This window comes from Ornithodoros turicata, chromosome 1 (genome assembly GCF_037126465.1).
Source record: "Ornithodoros turicata isolate Travis chromosome 1, ASM3712646v1, whole genome shotgun sequence".
Lineage (NCBI taxonomy): Eukaryota > Metazoa > Arthropoda > Arachnida > Ixodida > Argasidae > Ornithodoros > Ornithodoros turicata.
Window position 1 is genome coordinate 156,408,831 of NC_088201.1, and position 16,427 is coordinate 156,425,257.

General features: G+C 45.0%; 1 protein-coding gene across 2 annotated transcripts in view; it reads right to left on the bottom strand.

Moving 5' to 3' along the window:
• Nucleotides 1-16,427, bottom strand: part of LOC135371503 (uncharacterized) — a 64,447-nt gene that overhangs the window by 14,657 nt on the left and 33,363 nt on the right. The window contains exon 5 of one of the 2 annotated variants that reach the window (XM_064605528.1): nucleotides 5,651-5,731. The exons of the other annotated variant lie outside the window; for it this stretch is intronic. Within the exon in view, the coding sequence (XP_064461598.1) occupies nucleotides 5,651-5,731 (81 nt within the window). The remainder of the gene's footprint in view (nucleotides 1-5,650; nucleotides 5,732-16,427) is intronic. 2 annotated transcript variants of the gene reach the window in all.

Here is a 16,427-nt window from a genome sequence, read left to right on the forward strand (position 1 = left end):
CGTATGCTTTTTCGACCAAGTTATCGTTATGAGATCCTTCTGGTGGCTTCTTACTAGGCTATGCCGCTCCGAAGCATTGAGATGACGAAGCGTCGTGGTAGCTGCGCCTCCGCCTTCGGAAGATGAATCAGTCATTCCACACTGTGCTTACTGGCTTTGTATAGAGTCTGGCAAATCCGACAGACTTGGACTGCCTTTTTCAAGAAAGTTTGAAATGTAAGTATGTGTATATTGGTTTCACATATCCACCAGATATTGAGCGTGTGTATGATTGTACTTTATATGCTACAGCGTATCAGCGTACATTATTATTCAACACGTAGTGTGGCAAACTCGACATCAGTCACACAAAGCCAACAATTGCCTTTTCTTCAATTGCTTATTTTTATCATATCATGTTTTTGTCTATATCTCAATTTACCAACCAACAAAGTATATTATTTTAGTATAATCTGATATTTAACAAGTCACAGTTTTGCCATGGTTTTGGCACACTATAGCCCGAGTTGCTTATGCGTCATTAAATTGAATCATCGTCATCTTCAACTGCCATTATTCAATTGAAGTGCCAGGCGGATATAATGATATGGCAAGATATTTTTTTTTGCTGTCATCCTGGAATTGCTGATTTCAGAAGAGTAGTCACCGTGAAGTTTGTTTTCGTTTTCAGAAACATTAAGAGGACTAAAACCAAACACTTTTTCTTTCAGAGCATCCCTTATGCACCTGCATTTCAATTCCAATCTGTATTACAAGAATGACAGACCACTCAACAGAGATGAACATCTGAAAGTGAAAGAGCTGGAATGAAGATACGTTAATCTGTGTCAAAGGTTCTTAGTATGTGTGCGAGTTGAGGACATAGGTCTCAAGCTTACTCCTGTCTCCAGAAGAGGTGACAACTATGCTCCTTCTATCTATTAACCAGCTCCACTTTTTAGGGTTCCCTGTAAACTAATGGAGCACATCATGTACTACCACGTTGTCAACCAAGTTGACTCTGTCAATTTCTTTTTTTAAATTCCAGCATGGCTTTAGAAAAGGGTATTCAGGCAAAGCTAACGTAGTGGAATTCGTTCACAGCATTTCAAACTGTCTTGATTTCTGGGTCCATGTAGATGTAGTATTCTTTTTATTTTGTAAGGGCTTTTGACACTGTGCTCTACGCTCGCGTTTGGCCAAAGTAGCCTAATTAAAATTTGATCCTGCTACCTGGATATGCAGTTTCTCAACTAACCGTAACTGTGGCGACAACTCGTGAGGAGAACCTATCATATCGCCGTGCAGCAATGTTATGTTATGTTACAATCGCTTCACATTTTAATCTAGTCAAAAGCAAGGCCTTTTGGTGATCGGTCTTGTATAATTACGTGCCCCTCCGTTATGTAACACCACACTGGGTTCTTCAACCTATGAGAGAGAAATAAATATATTGCCAAGTAAATTGTCTACAAGGCTCGTTATTCCATTTCGCCACACTACCACAAGCAATTGTTAGAGTAGTGGCCCAGGGTATGAAGCTCGCCACTAATCATCATTCAAACAAAGTTCATAATGTAAAATGCTTTACTCAGAACACTGGCTTAACACAACAATTAAGAATAAAGAGAGTAAACGTTTCATTGCCTATCCAGGTGGCATCATCCCTCCAACAGAGAACAATCAAAAACAACATCAAAGGAGTCAAATCGGTGGTCCGCATTCCTTTCATCCAATGTATTTCATACGCTATTTGGAGGGCGCTGTGCCCATCAGGCATTTTGACTGTGCATATCAAGTTGAGTGCATAGAATCTGATACAACCTACATTGGCGAGATAGACAAAAGACGTGGGACAAGACTAAAAGAGTCAGGGCTACTAATGCTTAGCTTAACTAAACAGGACCGAATCAGTCTACCACTGCTGTCCTAAGGGACATATATTTTGATGGTGCAGTAACCTTTGCTCATGACTAGCGATGGGACCCTAGAAAGTTCTTAGAATCCTGCTTTATCAGGCGTGATGCTTCAGCCTGTAATACATACCGTGGCCCCCTATCGGATGTGTAAGATTCCCTCTTAGATAGGCTGATGTGCTCATCTTTGGCCTCTGTTGTACTGATGATGCCACCCGGATAGGCGACAAAACGTTTACGCTCTGTTTTTATTCGTTGTGTTGAGCGGTGTTTGCAGTAAAGGACGCTACATTATGAGGTTGTCACCCGGCTTTTGGAATATATTTTCAAATAAAGTTGTTGTTTTACAAAGCTCAATACATTGCAGAAATCATTCTTGTTGCCTATTGTTTTGGTTGTGCCATTCTTGCAGTCACATGAAGCACTGAAGGGCCAATTTAAAAAGTAAAGGCAGTCTGATTTATGTTCTTGCCGACATGGCACAGCGTATGTACGAGGTAGCTCCATTTCAGAAGCCTGAGAACACTCAAAGCAATTAGTGTGCTAGCATCAGATATGGTGCACAGCATTACATATTTGCTTTTGCTAGGGCAACTAAGAAGGGTGGATAGAAAGGCAGTTACGACCTGTTTCCACAAAAGACACTCAGATTCATTAGCAATTTCCTCCAAGAGAGCCAAGGCTTTTTCTAGATTACTAGAACATGGGTACCTGGTTATAAATAACAAGAATTCATCTACCAGAAGTCAGTGTTTCACTCACCCTGCTTTCCATCAACACTATTAAAAGGTGTGATCCCCAAACCTGCACAAAATTCCTGGAGAGTCTTTACTGGACACTGTTGCTGTCCCTCTCACCAGGTGCTCTCTATCAACCCGATTCACAGTTCTGGATGCACTGCCTGAGCTAACTTCAGCATGCTTTCCCAACACGAATGGTAACTGCTATGAGGAGTGTTGTACTTACTGAAAGCAACATGAAATGCTGTACCTTGACAGGTAACGTTGATATCCTTCTTAAGACCGTAGAGAGATGTTCCTTGCTCCCTTTCTTCCAAATCTTACTATCAGACGCAAGCCCACTTGCCACCAAGCCAATGAGATGTGCCTCACAGTCAGTGCAATCAAGGGAATCTATCACTGAGGCTCAGAAAAGCTGTTTTCCATCGGGATCTGATCCAGCACTGAGCCGTGAGTAGCCCCGTGAAAGTACCAGGGTTTCTTCGAATTTTAGATGTGCCAGCATTTGTTTTCCTCCCCTCCTTCTTTTTATGTAGTAACTGATTACTTTAGCCTTGTACTGCTTTGGAGATTGAAGATGCGGAGATGATATAAGAGGTGGAACTAGGCTTTATGCAAAATGAGGCAAAGTGTGACTATGTACAAATCTTCTGAGAATGTCTGTGTATCATTCACACAAAGAGAGGATACGTGTTACATCTTTTTCCGGTTTTGATATTTATTTATTTATGAATATATCTCAAAGGCCATTGCAGGCATTACATGAGGGGGGATATCAACATGGGTCACTTAACAAATACGGAAGTTACAAGGAACATACATATTTGGAAGACAAGACTCTATTTTTTGTTCGTTCATCAGTCTTGCTCAAGAAATTGTTCACTGTAGCAATGGTACACAATGTCACGAAAGGAGTGCTCATCTATCATTCCGCAAGACTCATTAAAAATGACTAGTGTTGTGTTTCAACACAACATGTTGAACTCATGAACCATGCATCATCCTGAGAGCTATAGATTATCCTAAATACAGATGCTGAATTATTTTAAATGTGATAGACGAGCTGTGCGAAGAGGTACGCCCAGTTAGGATCTTGGGTACTTGAAGCCTGTGGCATTTTCTGTGGGAAAGGCTTCCCAGACCCTCTTCACTGCACAGGCTGGGATGACCATGATCTTGTTTTTTCCAAGCTTGTGCCATACTCACCTTGCAAACTGGCGATACGCAGTGTATCTGCATCGTCTACACAGATGTACATAAAATATAGTTTAGGCAAATAGGTAACCGGTTACAGTACAGTGTGTGTGCATTGTCATTTCTACATGTACCTGAGAGTAACTGCAGTTTACCTGCCCACACCTTGTACATTACTACACATGCTGTGTTCTTTTAGAACCCAAAATTCTTTTACTTTTCACTGAATCGACAATCAAGAACACTCAATATCGCTAAAAACCTACGCTAAAACCTTATGCACAGGGCAATACATAAAAACGTGACTCAGGACACAGCACACTGACAATTACAAAATTGCCTATATTGGTTTTCTCCAGTTCAGAGTCGTGTACTGTATAGCCTTTTTATGTGCTGCGCCCTGTACTGGAGTTTTTAACGACTCTATTGCAGGACCAAACCAGTTTTGGGCGCCCAAATTTTAACATCGTTCGACAAGGACACATGTGACTTACTTGTGAATACAGTCGCTCATAGGTTCGCGTGCCCACGGAGTTAAATATGCGACCTTCAGGACAGTCATATTGAAGAATAGAAGTTGGAAATCTTTGTGGGTTGTAATGCACTCATACTGCAGTCATTCGGCAGTGTTTTCGAGCTCCTTGCAGCACAAGCATTCGATCTCCTTCGGCATTAGGACACACCAGCCACACCGGCACCATGAACAGCAAGTGCGCATTAGATATCAGAATACGAAATTTCTGCGAAGGTTTACATGTTCGATCACAGTGTGCGTTAAAAAGCTCATCGCTTACCTGAAGACAGGCGACTCATGCTGTTTGCTTCATCTGTAACTGATGTTCGTAGAGCTCTAACTTCGTCTCGCATTCGCGGCATCGGCGACGTTTCGAAAGCCTACCGAGCTGTTCAGCACGCAGAATTTTCTTCTCGATGTCTCGATCGCAGAAAGGTCAGAAAAGTTCCGGGCTCGAAGTATCCGCATTTCTGCCTTCGACGTCCATATTGAAGATCGCTTTCCGGACGGATGCCGGCGCTCTCACAAACTCACTAACAACAGAACTTCCGGTCCGGGCGCCCAATGAAACGTGGCCCTCGTGACTTCGTCACGCACACGGAAATTGGCGGATGTCCACTGCAAAGAGGCTAGATTTCGGCCCCGATTGCGCGAGTTGAGGGGGAAAAGCGAAGCCGGTTTTCAGCTCCCTGTTTGGCAAACTTTGCCTCCGCGCACAGCCAAAATATTTTGCGTGTGGCTTGGAGGCATATTATACCTTCGTAATAGATGCAAACGAAATATTTGTTGAACTTCTGGTCAGAGTCCCTTTAACATACCCAGCGATTATACTCTGAATGACGAAATTCTTGACAAAGTGACCATGTTTAAGTATCTTGGAGTTCTGATTTCCTGTGACCTTTCTTGGAGTGACCTTTCGTCCCTCACAGAGTACAAAAAGACACAGGGCCCTATGTTCCTGATGCTCTTGGCCTCCTCTCCCGCAAGTAATTCAATTGGCCAGGAAAGAACATTTTGCGTGCGACTGGCCGCTGTGACATACGGTGGTTAGGTTTGAACTCTCGTAATGGTGTGACTCATTTGCAATAAGGGGCATTTACTTGTGGTGTAGTGATACATATCGCTTAATCATTCTGCGTTTAATAAATATGCAAAAGGATCTATAACTGATTAGAGTAAGAGCGACGATAGCGAAGAAGTCATTTCTTTCTAGCTAACTCTAACATCAGCTGTATCCGTGGCCAAAAAAAGCTTTCAAGAAATCGCACAGAGAAATCGCACAAACAAGAAATGGCACGATAACTCACGTCCAGAAACCTTCCTGTCGATTCCGACCAAAACCAAGCATCCAGACATCTGATGGAAATACTTGACGTCGAAGGTAAGCACTATGGGAGTGATACGCGTGCATTGTTCGGCTACATGTTGTACAGCAGATCTTACATATTTTAAGTAAATACCTCATTCTAGAGAAGAACTCCTATTTCACTAAATTATTCCTACAGTTATAAATGCATTACTACAAATGAGAGTGTAGGACTCTCTCCAATGGCCAAGGTCCACTGGCTTTGGCTGCACAATGATGATAGATCTATAATTCATATTGACAGCACTCAAAAGGTGCCGTGCTGCGAAGCATTGAGTTGCTATTTTCTTTCACTCTCATTAGGACCACGTCAGATGTGGATGCCTTTGCATCGTTTAAAGGTGAAGAGATGGTGGTTTCATTTATAATCGACCAAGGGGGCGCCGGTGATATTTTTATGTTCTTAAGAAAAAATAAATGTTATTCCTAATCCAAAAAGAAGCAAAACAAGCCTCGCAGGTCTCTGCAATATTTTGTTCTCGGTCGGCGAGGCTCCAAGTAAATGAGTGCGATTTGGGCAGTTCCAGCTGTTCCAAATTTGGCGCGCTGGATCCTCCGAACGGCTGCTTAATTTTTTTTTACTGACAGAATGCGTGGTGAAGGTTTTCTAAAGACAATGAAATTCAATCGCAACGCCCGGAAAATTTTCGAAAAAAAATCGCGGAAACGCCTCCTGGGACATTCGTAGCGCAACTTTGCCAATTTTTTATGTGGTCCCGTAGTTCGAATATCGCGAAAATATATGAGATGAAAGAGCTTCTTTTACACTTTCGTTTCCTATATAGCGTGTTATCATATCTTCAGGCATCCGTCCACAATGACGCCGTAATCGCGAAGGGGTGCCAGAAAATCGCTGTTTTCAGGACCGTTTTTCTCAAGAAGGCCATCTTCAATTTTGTTTATATTTTGTGGACATACGCCTTGGACACCGCTCTTTGATACTATAAAGTAAAGTTTCTGCTTATTTTATTTCTCCAGGGCGCGCAAATTCTTTTCCCGCACCCTTGTCGCTTTCAATTCTAAGCGCCGGAGAATGGTATTCACAATGTGTGCTCTTTTTCTTTTTTCCTTGCTGAAGAGTATGACATTACGGGCTCATCAGACTGACTGACGTGCACCCAAGGATCGATCAAGGATATACTTACTGTAAACATATATTTATTGTTGCCGTCCTACAGTGGAAGCCCCAGCACCAATCGCGTACGATAAACACCAGTTCCAGGCGGCACTGAATATGTTTTTTTTTATTGAATACGCCCAAAAAGACTGCCACAATTAGAGCTGTTCGTAAATACGACACCCCCAACTCTTGTCCAGGTGTATGAAGATCGCAGTCTGGGCACAGGACGCACAGCGGACCTCGCGCTCTCCTTTTTCGCTACTCCGAACGCTTCGGCATCCTCACGTGGCACATGCAACAGCGTAACGTTCGGTAACCTCGGCGTTAGTTTGCACACAAGATCTTCTCCTCTGAATGGCTTCTTCTAGGGGTGAACGGAGATTGTGCAGTGATGCATGATTACTACTCCGCCGACCCCGTCGCAGGCATTCTTCCCGTGGCCATGCTCGCTGAACAGCCATTTGGTGATATTGGAGCTTCTCTGCAGTACATGAAACTGGTGTCTATTTTTAAAGTGTGCTGCAACTCCCACATACGTACATGCATCGTACAAAGATCCGACTTCAATGTGTTCATCAATAGTTTTGATGGTGAGAAGCGTCAGTGCAGTGCCATGACCCACTTCATCCGACAGAACGGCGTAGCACCCGGGTACCGGTCAAGTGATTCACCACGTAAGTGAATATTGTTATTTTGTCTTTCTTCCAAGGGTAACCCTCTAATGCAGAAGGAAGAACGACCGTCCAATTTTCCGCATAGTCAAAGTGGAGGACAACACTTTCAGAATCTGAGAATTTCCTCTCACTACCTATCGCATTCCGTTGAATATTGCGCACGTAGTCATGAGTTACGTAGCGGGCTAGCCACTTTCTCAGAAGATAGATAAATTGATCAGTGTTGAGGGCTAACTTCTTAAGTGTGCTTGATTTCCATATGGCGAACTCTATCTCCTCGGCATCGGCGCACATCTCCAAATATTCCGTCGTCAATGCACTCTCACCTGGACATGATATGCACCTACCCAGCTTGCACTCTCTTGTTTGCGTTGGACACAAGCACAATGATTTGAGGTCCTCAAGCGCAAAACACCTGTCCGAGACAAGACTCAGTGCATTCAGACACAAGTCGTAGTTGGCACAATAGGTGCAAACGCACTCTTCCCTGTAGCGGCTGTGACGGGCGAAGGGAATAAAACATTGTCAGCCTCATTTTGACATCGGGATGCGCCTCCCGAAACTTGTGGTATGCCTCCTGAATTTTTCGTGACATATAGCGCTTTGCCACTAAGTTGTCGGCATCTGCTCCGAGAATCTTCACAACACCTCGAGGCCTTGGGCTCTGAATTGTACAGTCCAATTCATCGTTCAGCTAATACTCGACTGTCCACTTCACATTCTCGGGGTCGATAACATTCATACCAGAGTATCGATCAGGCGTTGTCCATACTCCGCAGGTTTCCCGAAGCCTTTGACTCTTCTTGATCATGTAGGTTGTAGCTTCGGGAATAGCTTGATGTATTTCAGCCTGGGTGGGTGACAAAGGGATTAAAGTCAAGAGCCGACATCTTTCCTGAACATACGCGTTTCGCAAGTTTTCAAGCAATTCGTCGCTTTGCCTCTTTTCCACAGTTTCTTCCTCCACAGGAAAGTCCACACTGTAAGCGGTACTCAGCCGGCGACGAGATGACTTTGACACGGCACTTGCAATTTTCTTTCTGCTTTCGTTTTACGAACAGCACGATGCGTCTAACTTCCGTCGTCGGCTTTAGTGGGCTGACCCCAGTGTCGTCTTCACAAATTACCTTGTTCACACTTTGCACGATTTCAATCGGATCACAAAATTCTGGATCTTCGGAGCTAGGAGGTGAACGATCTTGTTGGCTTGAGGGTCCAGACTCACCGAGCTGCAATCGGAATGCGTTAAAGCAGTTCACATATTCATCCGTATCATCAACACGGTCGGCTTGACACGCAGGCAAAACAGCCTTTAACAAAGTCGCACCAATCAGTGACGCAGCCCTGAAGAACAGTTCATGTTCCACAGTATCTTGTTCGTGTGTTGCCCATTGTAATCCGTGCAGAACAACCCCTTCTTGCTGTAGAGACTCACTGCCATTGACGTGCTAGAAGAGCACGCTATGCCGGCAGCCAAAGGAACTAAACGCGTAACTGCAATACAAGCGTGCAAAACACTGAGTGTGGAGAGCAGTAAGTGTGGAGAGCTGAAGTCACTAAAACCGTTTCACTCGCTGTCCCCACGAAAATACCGTGGTTTTCTTGGCGAAGGACATCTTTATGAAATTAACAGTTGAGAAATAAAGAACCTCACGTGCACCCACAAACCGTGGTTCTGTGTGTTGGCAGTAGTGGTGCCCTTGGTATTCCCACTTTTCAATGCTTCGACACTGCACTTATTTCGAACCAGAATGTCGATAGTAGCCAAGTAGCCGATAAGGCTTCCCAGACTTCCTTACATAAAGCACCGAGCTCGGAAACAAATGGACGTCTCAAAGCGCACGTGAAGAGACTTCCGTGCGAGGCTTCCTGTTCTCACGTACAGCTGCACCTTGACGAGGCTTATCTCGGAAGGATTAACCCTATGGGGACAAGTGGGTGGGCTTCAGAGTGCACTTTTGTTTTTAAGTTAGTCATAATAGTAGAGGTTCGTCTTGGTTTTGTCAACCTCTAATGACGTAGCTTTCAGCAGGAGGTAAACGGGTAAAAAACGCGATTCTCTGACTCATAGGATCTAAAAGCGACCAAGACGCGGGAAAACAATTTGCGCGCCCTGAAGAAATAAAATAAACAGAAATTTTATTTGATAATGTCAAAGAGCGGTGTCCAAGCTATGTCTCCACAAAATATAAACAACATTGAAGATGGCTTTTTTGACAAAAACGGTCCTGAAAACAGTGATTTTCTGGTACCCCTTCGCGATTACGGCGTCACTGTAGACGGAGGCCTGAAGGTATGATAGCAACCTATACACTAAACGAAAGAGTAAAAAAAGTTCTTTCGTCTCATATAAGTTTCGTCATATTCAGACATTATGGGACCACGTAAGAAATTGGGAAAGTTGCGCTACGAACGTCCTCGAAGGCGTTCTCGCGATTTTTTTCCTAAAATTTTCCAGGCTTTGCCACCGAATTTAATTGTCTTAAGCAAACCTTCACCACCCATTCTGCCAGTGAAAAAAAAAAAAAAACTGATTTCAGAAGAAGGAAACCGTTCTTAGGGTCCAGCGCGATAAATTTGGAAAAGATGGAACTGCCCAAATCGCGCCCGTTTACTTGGAGCCTCGCCGATCCAGAACGACATATCGCAGAGACCTGCGACTAGGCTTGTTTTGCTTCTTTTTGGATTAGGAATAACATTTATTTTTTCCTGAAGAACATAGAAATATCACCGGCGCTCCTTGGTCGATTATAAATGAAACTACCCAGGAGTCATATTTTATAGGAGGCACAGTAAGCCTGATATGCTTTGACTTAACCGCTGGGCACGACATTGGGGAGGTGTGTTGCGAGGCTGTAGGAAAATAAAGGCAATTATACGGGACGAAGCTTCCACTGAGTCCGCAGTAACTTATTGGTCGCCCGCTCTGTGCGCCGATTACGCTGACAATGTTTCTGCCACCGGTGTGAAAGGAAGAGACTCCGATGAGTATAGGAGGGGTTTATCCTCCCTCTAAACACTTAGGCAGTACCGCGGAACATCCGACCTAAGATAACACAAGATCCTTCATCCTCCCTGCACGAAGGTAACCGCCAAGATGACTGACGTAGTTACGCGTGACAAGAAAATATTATCATGTCAGTGCCACGTTTGAGAAAGCGATCAGGTACGTTAGAGTATAGGCTGAGCGTTTGGTGATTTGAAGCCGTGTTAGAAACCGGTAAAATATAGCGAATACATGGAACAACGGACAGCGAAGCTGTTTGCTAAAAGGATCAGAATAACTGAATTCGTGCAAAAATATTCCAGAAGCCAGGTGCGGTCATGATGAGAAAACAACGAAGTTGCACACCGGCTTGACACAACCAATAACAATTTATTGCAGACGTTTCGTCTCCCATGCGGGGGACATCATGAGTGAAAGCAAAATGAGAGACGACCGCAACTAGCGGATTACTTAACCAGGTCGGCGAACTCTTGGGGGGAGGGGGCCGTGATTGGTATTGCACACTGAAGGTTCTCCTCGCACGTGCACGTGACTCAAGCAGTTTCCTGGGACCCCACCTGTGTTCCCTGGCTAAGGTCACAGCATTGGCGTAGTCAAAGAGTGGTCTGTTTTCCAACAATGCTCGGTGAGCTCAGTCTTAAATCGCGGTGCGTTTGTTGAGTTACGTACGTCGCGCTCATGCTCTTTTAGTCTTGTGCTGCGCTTACGGCCCGTCTCACCAATGTAGGACACCTCGTAACCGAGACATTGTACTTTAGTACTAGTAGTAGTATACTTCTAAAAGACATCTAAATGTAGACTTTGGGAATGTCTATTAAACGTCTAACAAAGTCGCTCTATTGCTCCGTATCCGTCCCCTAGCGTTCCCCTAGCACAGCTAACGTTACGCTAAAATACGGCCACTAGCCGGATAAGTATAGCATCGATTTGGACCTTTTTTATACCAAATGCCAAAAAATGGACAGCACTTATTTATCCACTGAGCCTTCATATAGACATGTGTTAGCCATGATGTCTAAAATTATACATAATTTATATCTAAATTTTGGCACTAGTGGCCCATGTATTGGTTCATCCAGGTATATGTCCCTCACGTGCACATGCAGGTATGTGTGGTTCCTGCACAGCATGTCCATACAATTCAAAAAGGCACCATGGATGTTGGTCCAAGATTTATTCCTATTACCATACAGGGTAAACATTGGCTGGCATATTTGAGACTTCGTGTTGTGTCTGTCCCTTCGTGTTCCCTTTTCCCGGTTTTTTACATTATGCATTGGCTGGAGTTGCAAGCATGCAAACAAGTTACCAGACATCGTGAGCACTTCCCCTCTTTGCACAATGGCATACTAATAAATCGCAGTATTTGTACCACTGATCGCTGCAAGCAATGCCTCTGTTTTCGAGTCCATGCACTGATCTTGATTGCTCCAAAGGCAACAAGTTCTTTACACACGTGTGGGTTGGTAGATGACTGTGGGTAGCACGAAAGAACGTTTCCAAGATGCACTGAAAATAGAAAGAATGTATATGATAAAAGTATAAACGCCTGTATGTAAAAACGTTGGATGCAGCTTGTTTACTGAAGAACTGAAATTAATGCATATTTTTTATTCAGGCATATACAAGTGTCAAGTATTTTCCTATCCAAACATGTCGGATCATATTTTGCTTCTACAGAACCCATGTGACTTCCTACTGACAATTCGAAGACGAAACCATTTTTCTACACACTTGCATAACGCCATGGCGAAATTAGAGAATGGGCGACATCAGGTAATTCCAGCACTCTTCACATGGGGGAAGGGGTACAAGTCCATGCTTTATTTTTGCTGACTTTGGCACAGCATGGATCATGGACTGAAAGACAAGGAACTGAAGTAGTTTGCATGCCTTTGCCTACCTCTATGTAACGCAAGTTACCAATGTTTGAAGCAGTGCTAAGCATTCTGGGACTTTCCGAAGTCGACGTTACTAAAGAACCGTGACGTGGCACACCGTAGTCTACAGATGAAAATGCGCACACGCTAAAAAGGAAAGTGTGTTCGGAACCTGAAGTAATCATTGTGACAGCCTGCACTTAAATGGTATCAATTACATAAATACCATGAAGTTCAAACATTCCAACTGTAACTGACACTAGCGTCAGACTAGTGAGCACATAGGAATCCAGCGATATTGAACAACAGCACAGTCAGATCTGAAAAGTTAACGGTTTTCGTTTACCTGAAATGTGAGTGTAGCTGCAGCTAAGCTGAAGTGCCAACAAATGACTCACAGGACATGCGTTGTATTCGTCACCTCCAGTCCATGAGTCTGCAAGCACCTATAAAAATAATAATGACATGGAACCAAGAGATACCCCCGCCAACATGATGTGTGCGGTTTTACACAGTCAGCTATCAAATCAAAGAACTGCTCAACGTACGTACTGTTTTAAAACAAATGCAACGATCTTAATTACCTTGCCCCTGACAAAGCGTTCACTTTACCTGTATGTTACTGCAACACAGAGAGCACTGAACGTAATCAAACGATTGAATTTTATTACCGCACATTTACTTCAGTCCCACATCTCCATTGTGTTCGTCACTCATACGCAACCACATTCTGCAAGCAAAGAAAACTATATTCAGCTGCTGTGTTCTACAGCTCTACCGCTGCGATTGTGAACACAAGCAGTAACAAATATGAAAGCGAAGGACAAGAAAGAAAGAAAACTCACCCCTGAAACCTGAAGTCCAGAGAACAAAGGGACGTTACCTCCCTTCCATCGTTGCGACAACGGGGCTCGATGTTACGCCATCGTTCATTGCATTGGGCAGGATGTAGGAACTGCCTCGCTGACCCAAAGATTGCAAAACAAAGTACGTGCGACGTCGCGCAAGAAATAAACTTACTATACTTCTAAACACTTCTGTAGCGTGAGCTCCCAGCAACGAACCGAACGCGAGCGAACAAGTTTGAACACTAACCGTTGTGCGGTTGCGCTGGCTGCGCCATTTGCCGACGTCTCCACACTGGCCAGTCCTCCTCAGGTAACCGAGGATGCGGCTGTAGAGTATGTACCATTGCGCCAATCTACAACGTTGCAAGCTCATTGGCCCAGGCTGCGTGCGCGCTCCGATTGGTCGACAACGTTTTGAAATCGCATTTTGTACGCGCGCATGTGTGTGCAGCGTCCCGGCGGCCGTTTCAGCAGTTTCAGCATAGTTTCGAAATAGCTCGCATCGGTCGGCACGGCGTCCGTCCTCTTGTGTTCCGTGTTTCGGTGATGTCAATCGGCAGAACAGTTTGTGATTCTACGCGTGTTGTGCTGTTCCTGGACACGACTATTATCCCACGTACAGTCTATCAACTACGGAACTGGAATGCTTCGTGGGCTGGTGCGGTTGGAGCGTGAAGAACGCGTTCGGGCGCCGTTGGATTTTGAGGCCTGACAACAAAGACAGGATTACGATTACATGCCACATAAGCGCCTTTTCCGATCTGCAAACAACGAAAGAAGATGCTCATCATAAAATCAGCCGGCAAGGCGTCCTCTTGTGTTCCGTGTTTCGGTGATGTCAATCGGCAGAACAGTTTGTAGAAGTGTTCGCTGGTTTATTCATGCGTCGATGTGATTCAACGTGTGTTGTGCTGTTCCTGGACACGACTATTATCCAACGAACAGTCTATCAACTCCGGAACTGGAATGCTTCGTGAGTTGGAGCGGTTGGAGAGTGAAGAACAAGCGCGGGCCCCGTCGGATTTCGAGAGCTGTGTTCGTTTTGCTTCAAGTTGGAACTTAGTTACAGTGCGTCAGCAACGCAGTGAACTTTGTATTCACAGTGCATCCATGTATCAGATCTTTGAATCAGTGCTTTGTGTCAAATAAATATTTCTTTTAGCCAAAAGAAGCTTCAGTTATTTTGAATATTGGGTAACGGCGGTAGGCGTGAAATCCGGTAGAAGTCGATGGTAGCCAGAACCGGTCGAAAGGTCAGCCAAAGTTAAGGCTCCTGACTGGCCGACTGGCATTGCATAATTTCTACAACGTTGCACTCTCATTGGTCGTGTGCCCAGTGTTGTGTGAATTATCTCAAACTATGGGCTCTATGGGGAGCTGTTGGAGCCTGCACTGGCGCCAGTACTCAGGTACTGCCTCAGGTACCCGCGGACGCGGCTGTAGAGTATGTACCCCTGCGCCCATACACCATGTTGCAAGCCCATTGGCCTAGACTGTGCGCGCGCTCCGATTGGTCGAGAACGTTTTGAAATCGCATTTTGTAGCGCGCATGTGCGTACAGCGTCTCGGCCGTTTCAGCATAGTTTCGAAATAGCATGGCCGGCATGTCGTCCTCCTGTGTTCGGTGGTGTCAATCGACAGAACAGTTTGCAGAAATATGTTCGCGGGTTTATTAGTTCGTCCTTGTGAGTCTACGCGTGTTGTGCTGTTCCTGGACACAACTGTTATACCACGAACAATTTGTCAACTGCGGTAGCGGAATGCTTCATGAGTCGGAGCGTGAAGAACAAGTTCGAGCACCGTTGGACTTCGAGGACTGTCAACAAAGACAGGATTACGTGCCACACGCGCTTTTCGCTTCGCTATAATGGATGCACCGCAGGCAGCGAAAGAAGATGCTCATCATGAAATGGTACGCACTCATGAGACTGGCTCGGTATTAGGAGTTGAACGGTGTGTTCGTTCTGCTTCATGTTCGAACTTTGTCCCAGTGTGTCAGCAACGCAGTGGGCTTTGTACGCACAGTGCGCCCATGTATCAGATCTTTGAATTAGTGCTTTGTATCAAATAAATCTTTATTTTACCCCAAAATCGCTTTAGTTATTTTGAATACCGAGTAACGGCGGCAGGCCTGAAATCCAGTAGAAGTCGATGGTAGCCAGGACCGACCGAAAAGCCAGCCAGACATGGAGGCTCCTGATTGGCCAACTGGTTGTGCATGATATCCACCACGTCGCAATTTCATTGGTCGTGTGCCCAGTGTTGTGTGAATTATCTCAAACTATGGGCTCTATGGGGAGCTGTTGGAGCCTGCTGGCGCGCTGAGGCATTGCATTGCATTCTGGGATGCTCCTGTCTACAACGTGACCGCTCACGTGACCCTCTAGACAGCACGGCGCCACCAGAGCAGACGACGCGAGCTGTAGTTGTGTCACAGTTCAGGTGACAGTATTATGTTGAACGCGTGCTTCCATTTTATTTCTGTATGTTCGGATGTTCACTCTTCTATTAGAAGATCGGCACACAGTGTGCAGAACGCAAAAGGAGTACGCGGGACCGGAAACATCACGTCTGGCAACGGTGACTTCCAACGTATGTACGTTTCTTGGTGAAGTGGTAAAGAATGCCGTACTCAGAACACTATTAATGAGATTTGTATAACAACAGAGGACCTGAAATTAATCTGCGGCAGAGTGTCAGATCCAAAACGAACAGCTCATAATGACTGCAACACACACACAGGCGAATAAACAACTGACCGCGTGTACTTACGAACGAAACGTGTTCCCGTGACAGAGCTGGTTTCCGTTCAACCAGAGCCGCAGTCGGGACAGGAACGCATTACTACAATAAATTACTTTCGAAAAGCAAAATCACAGGAAGAGGAGCGCGAGAAACAAAGCCTTGCAAAACCGAAACTTTAGAGGGGATGACGTGGTGGACAGGACGTAATAGCGATTTTGACTCGAGCGACCGCTAGAGTGTGGCTACGCTAGTCTGGAGGGACGAGCCGCTCCTTGTGTTGCTTCCTCCATGGTTCAATCAGATGGTAGGAATCCAAATTTAAGAAGTTGCCAGTCTCACAGGGCTTACGGTAGACGGAAGTTTGAATCTGGCCGGTGGTGAGCCTGCGCACGGACACGTCCAAGAAGCGGAACCGCTTGTCCTGTTCAAGTTCGTAAGTGAACT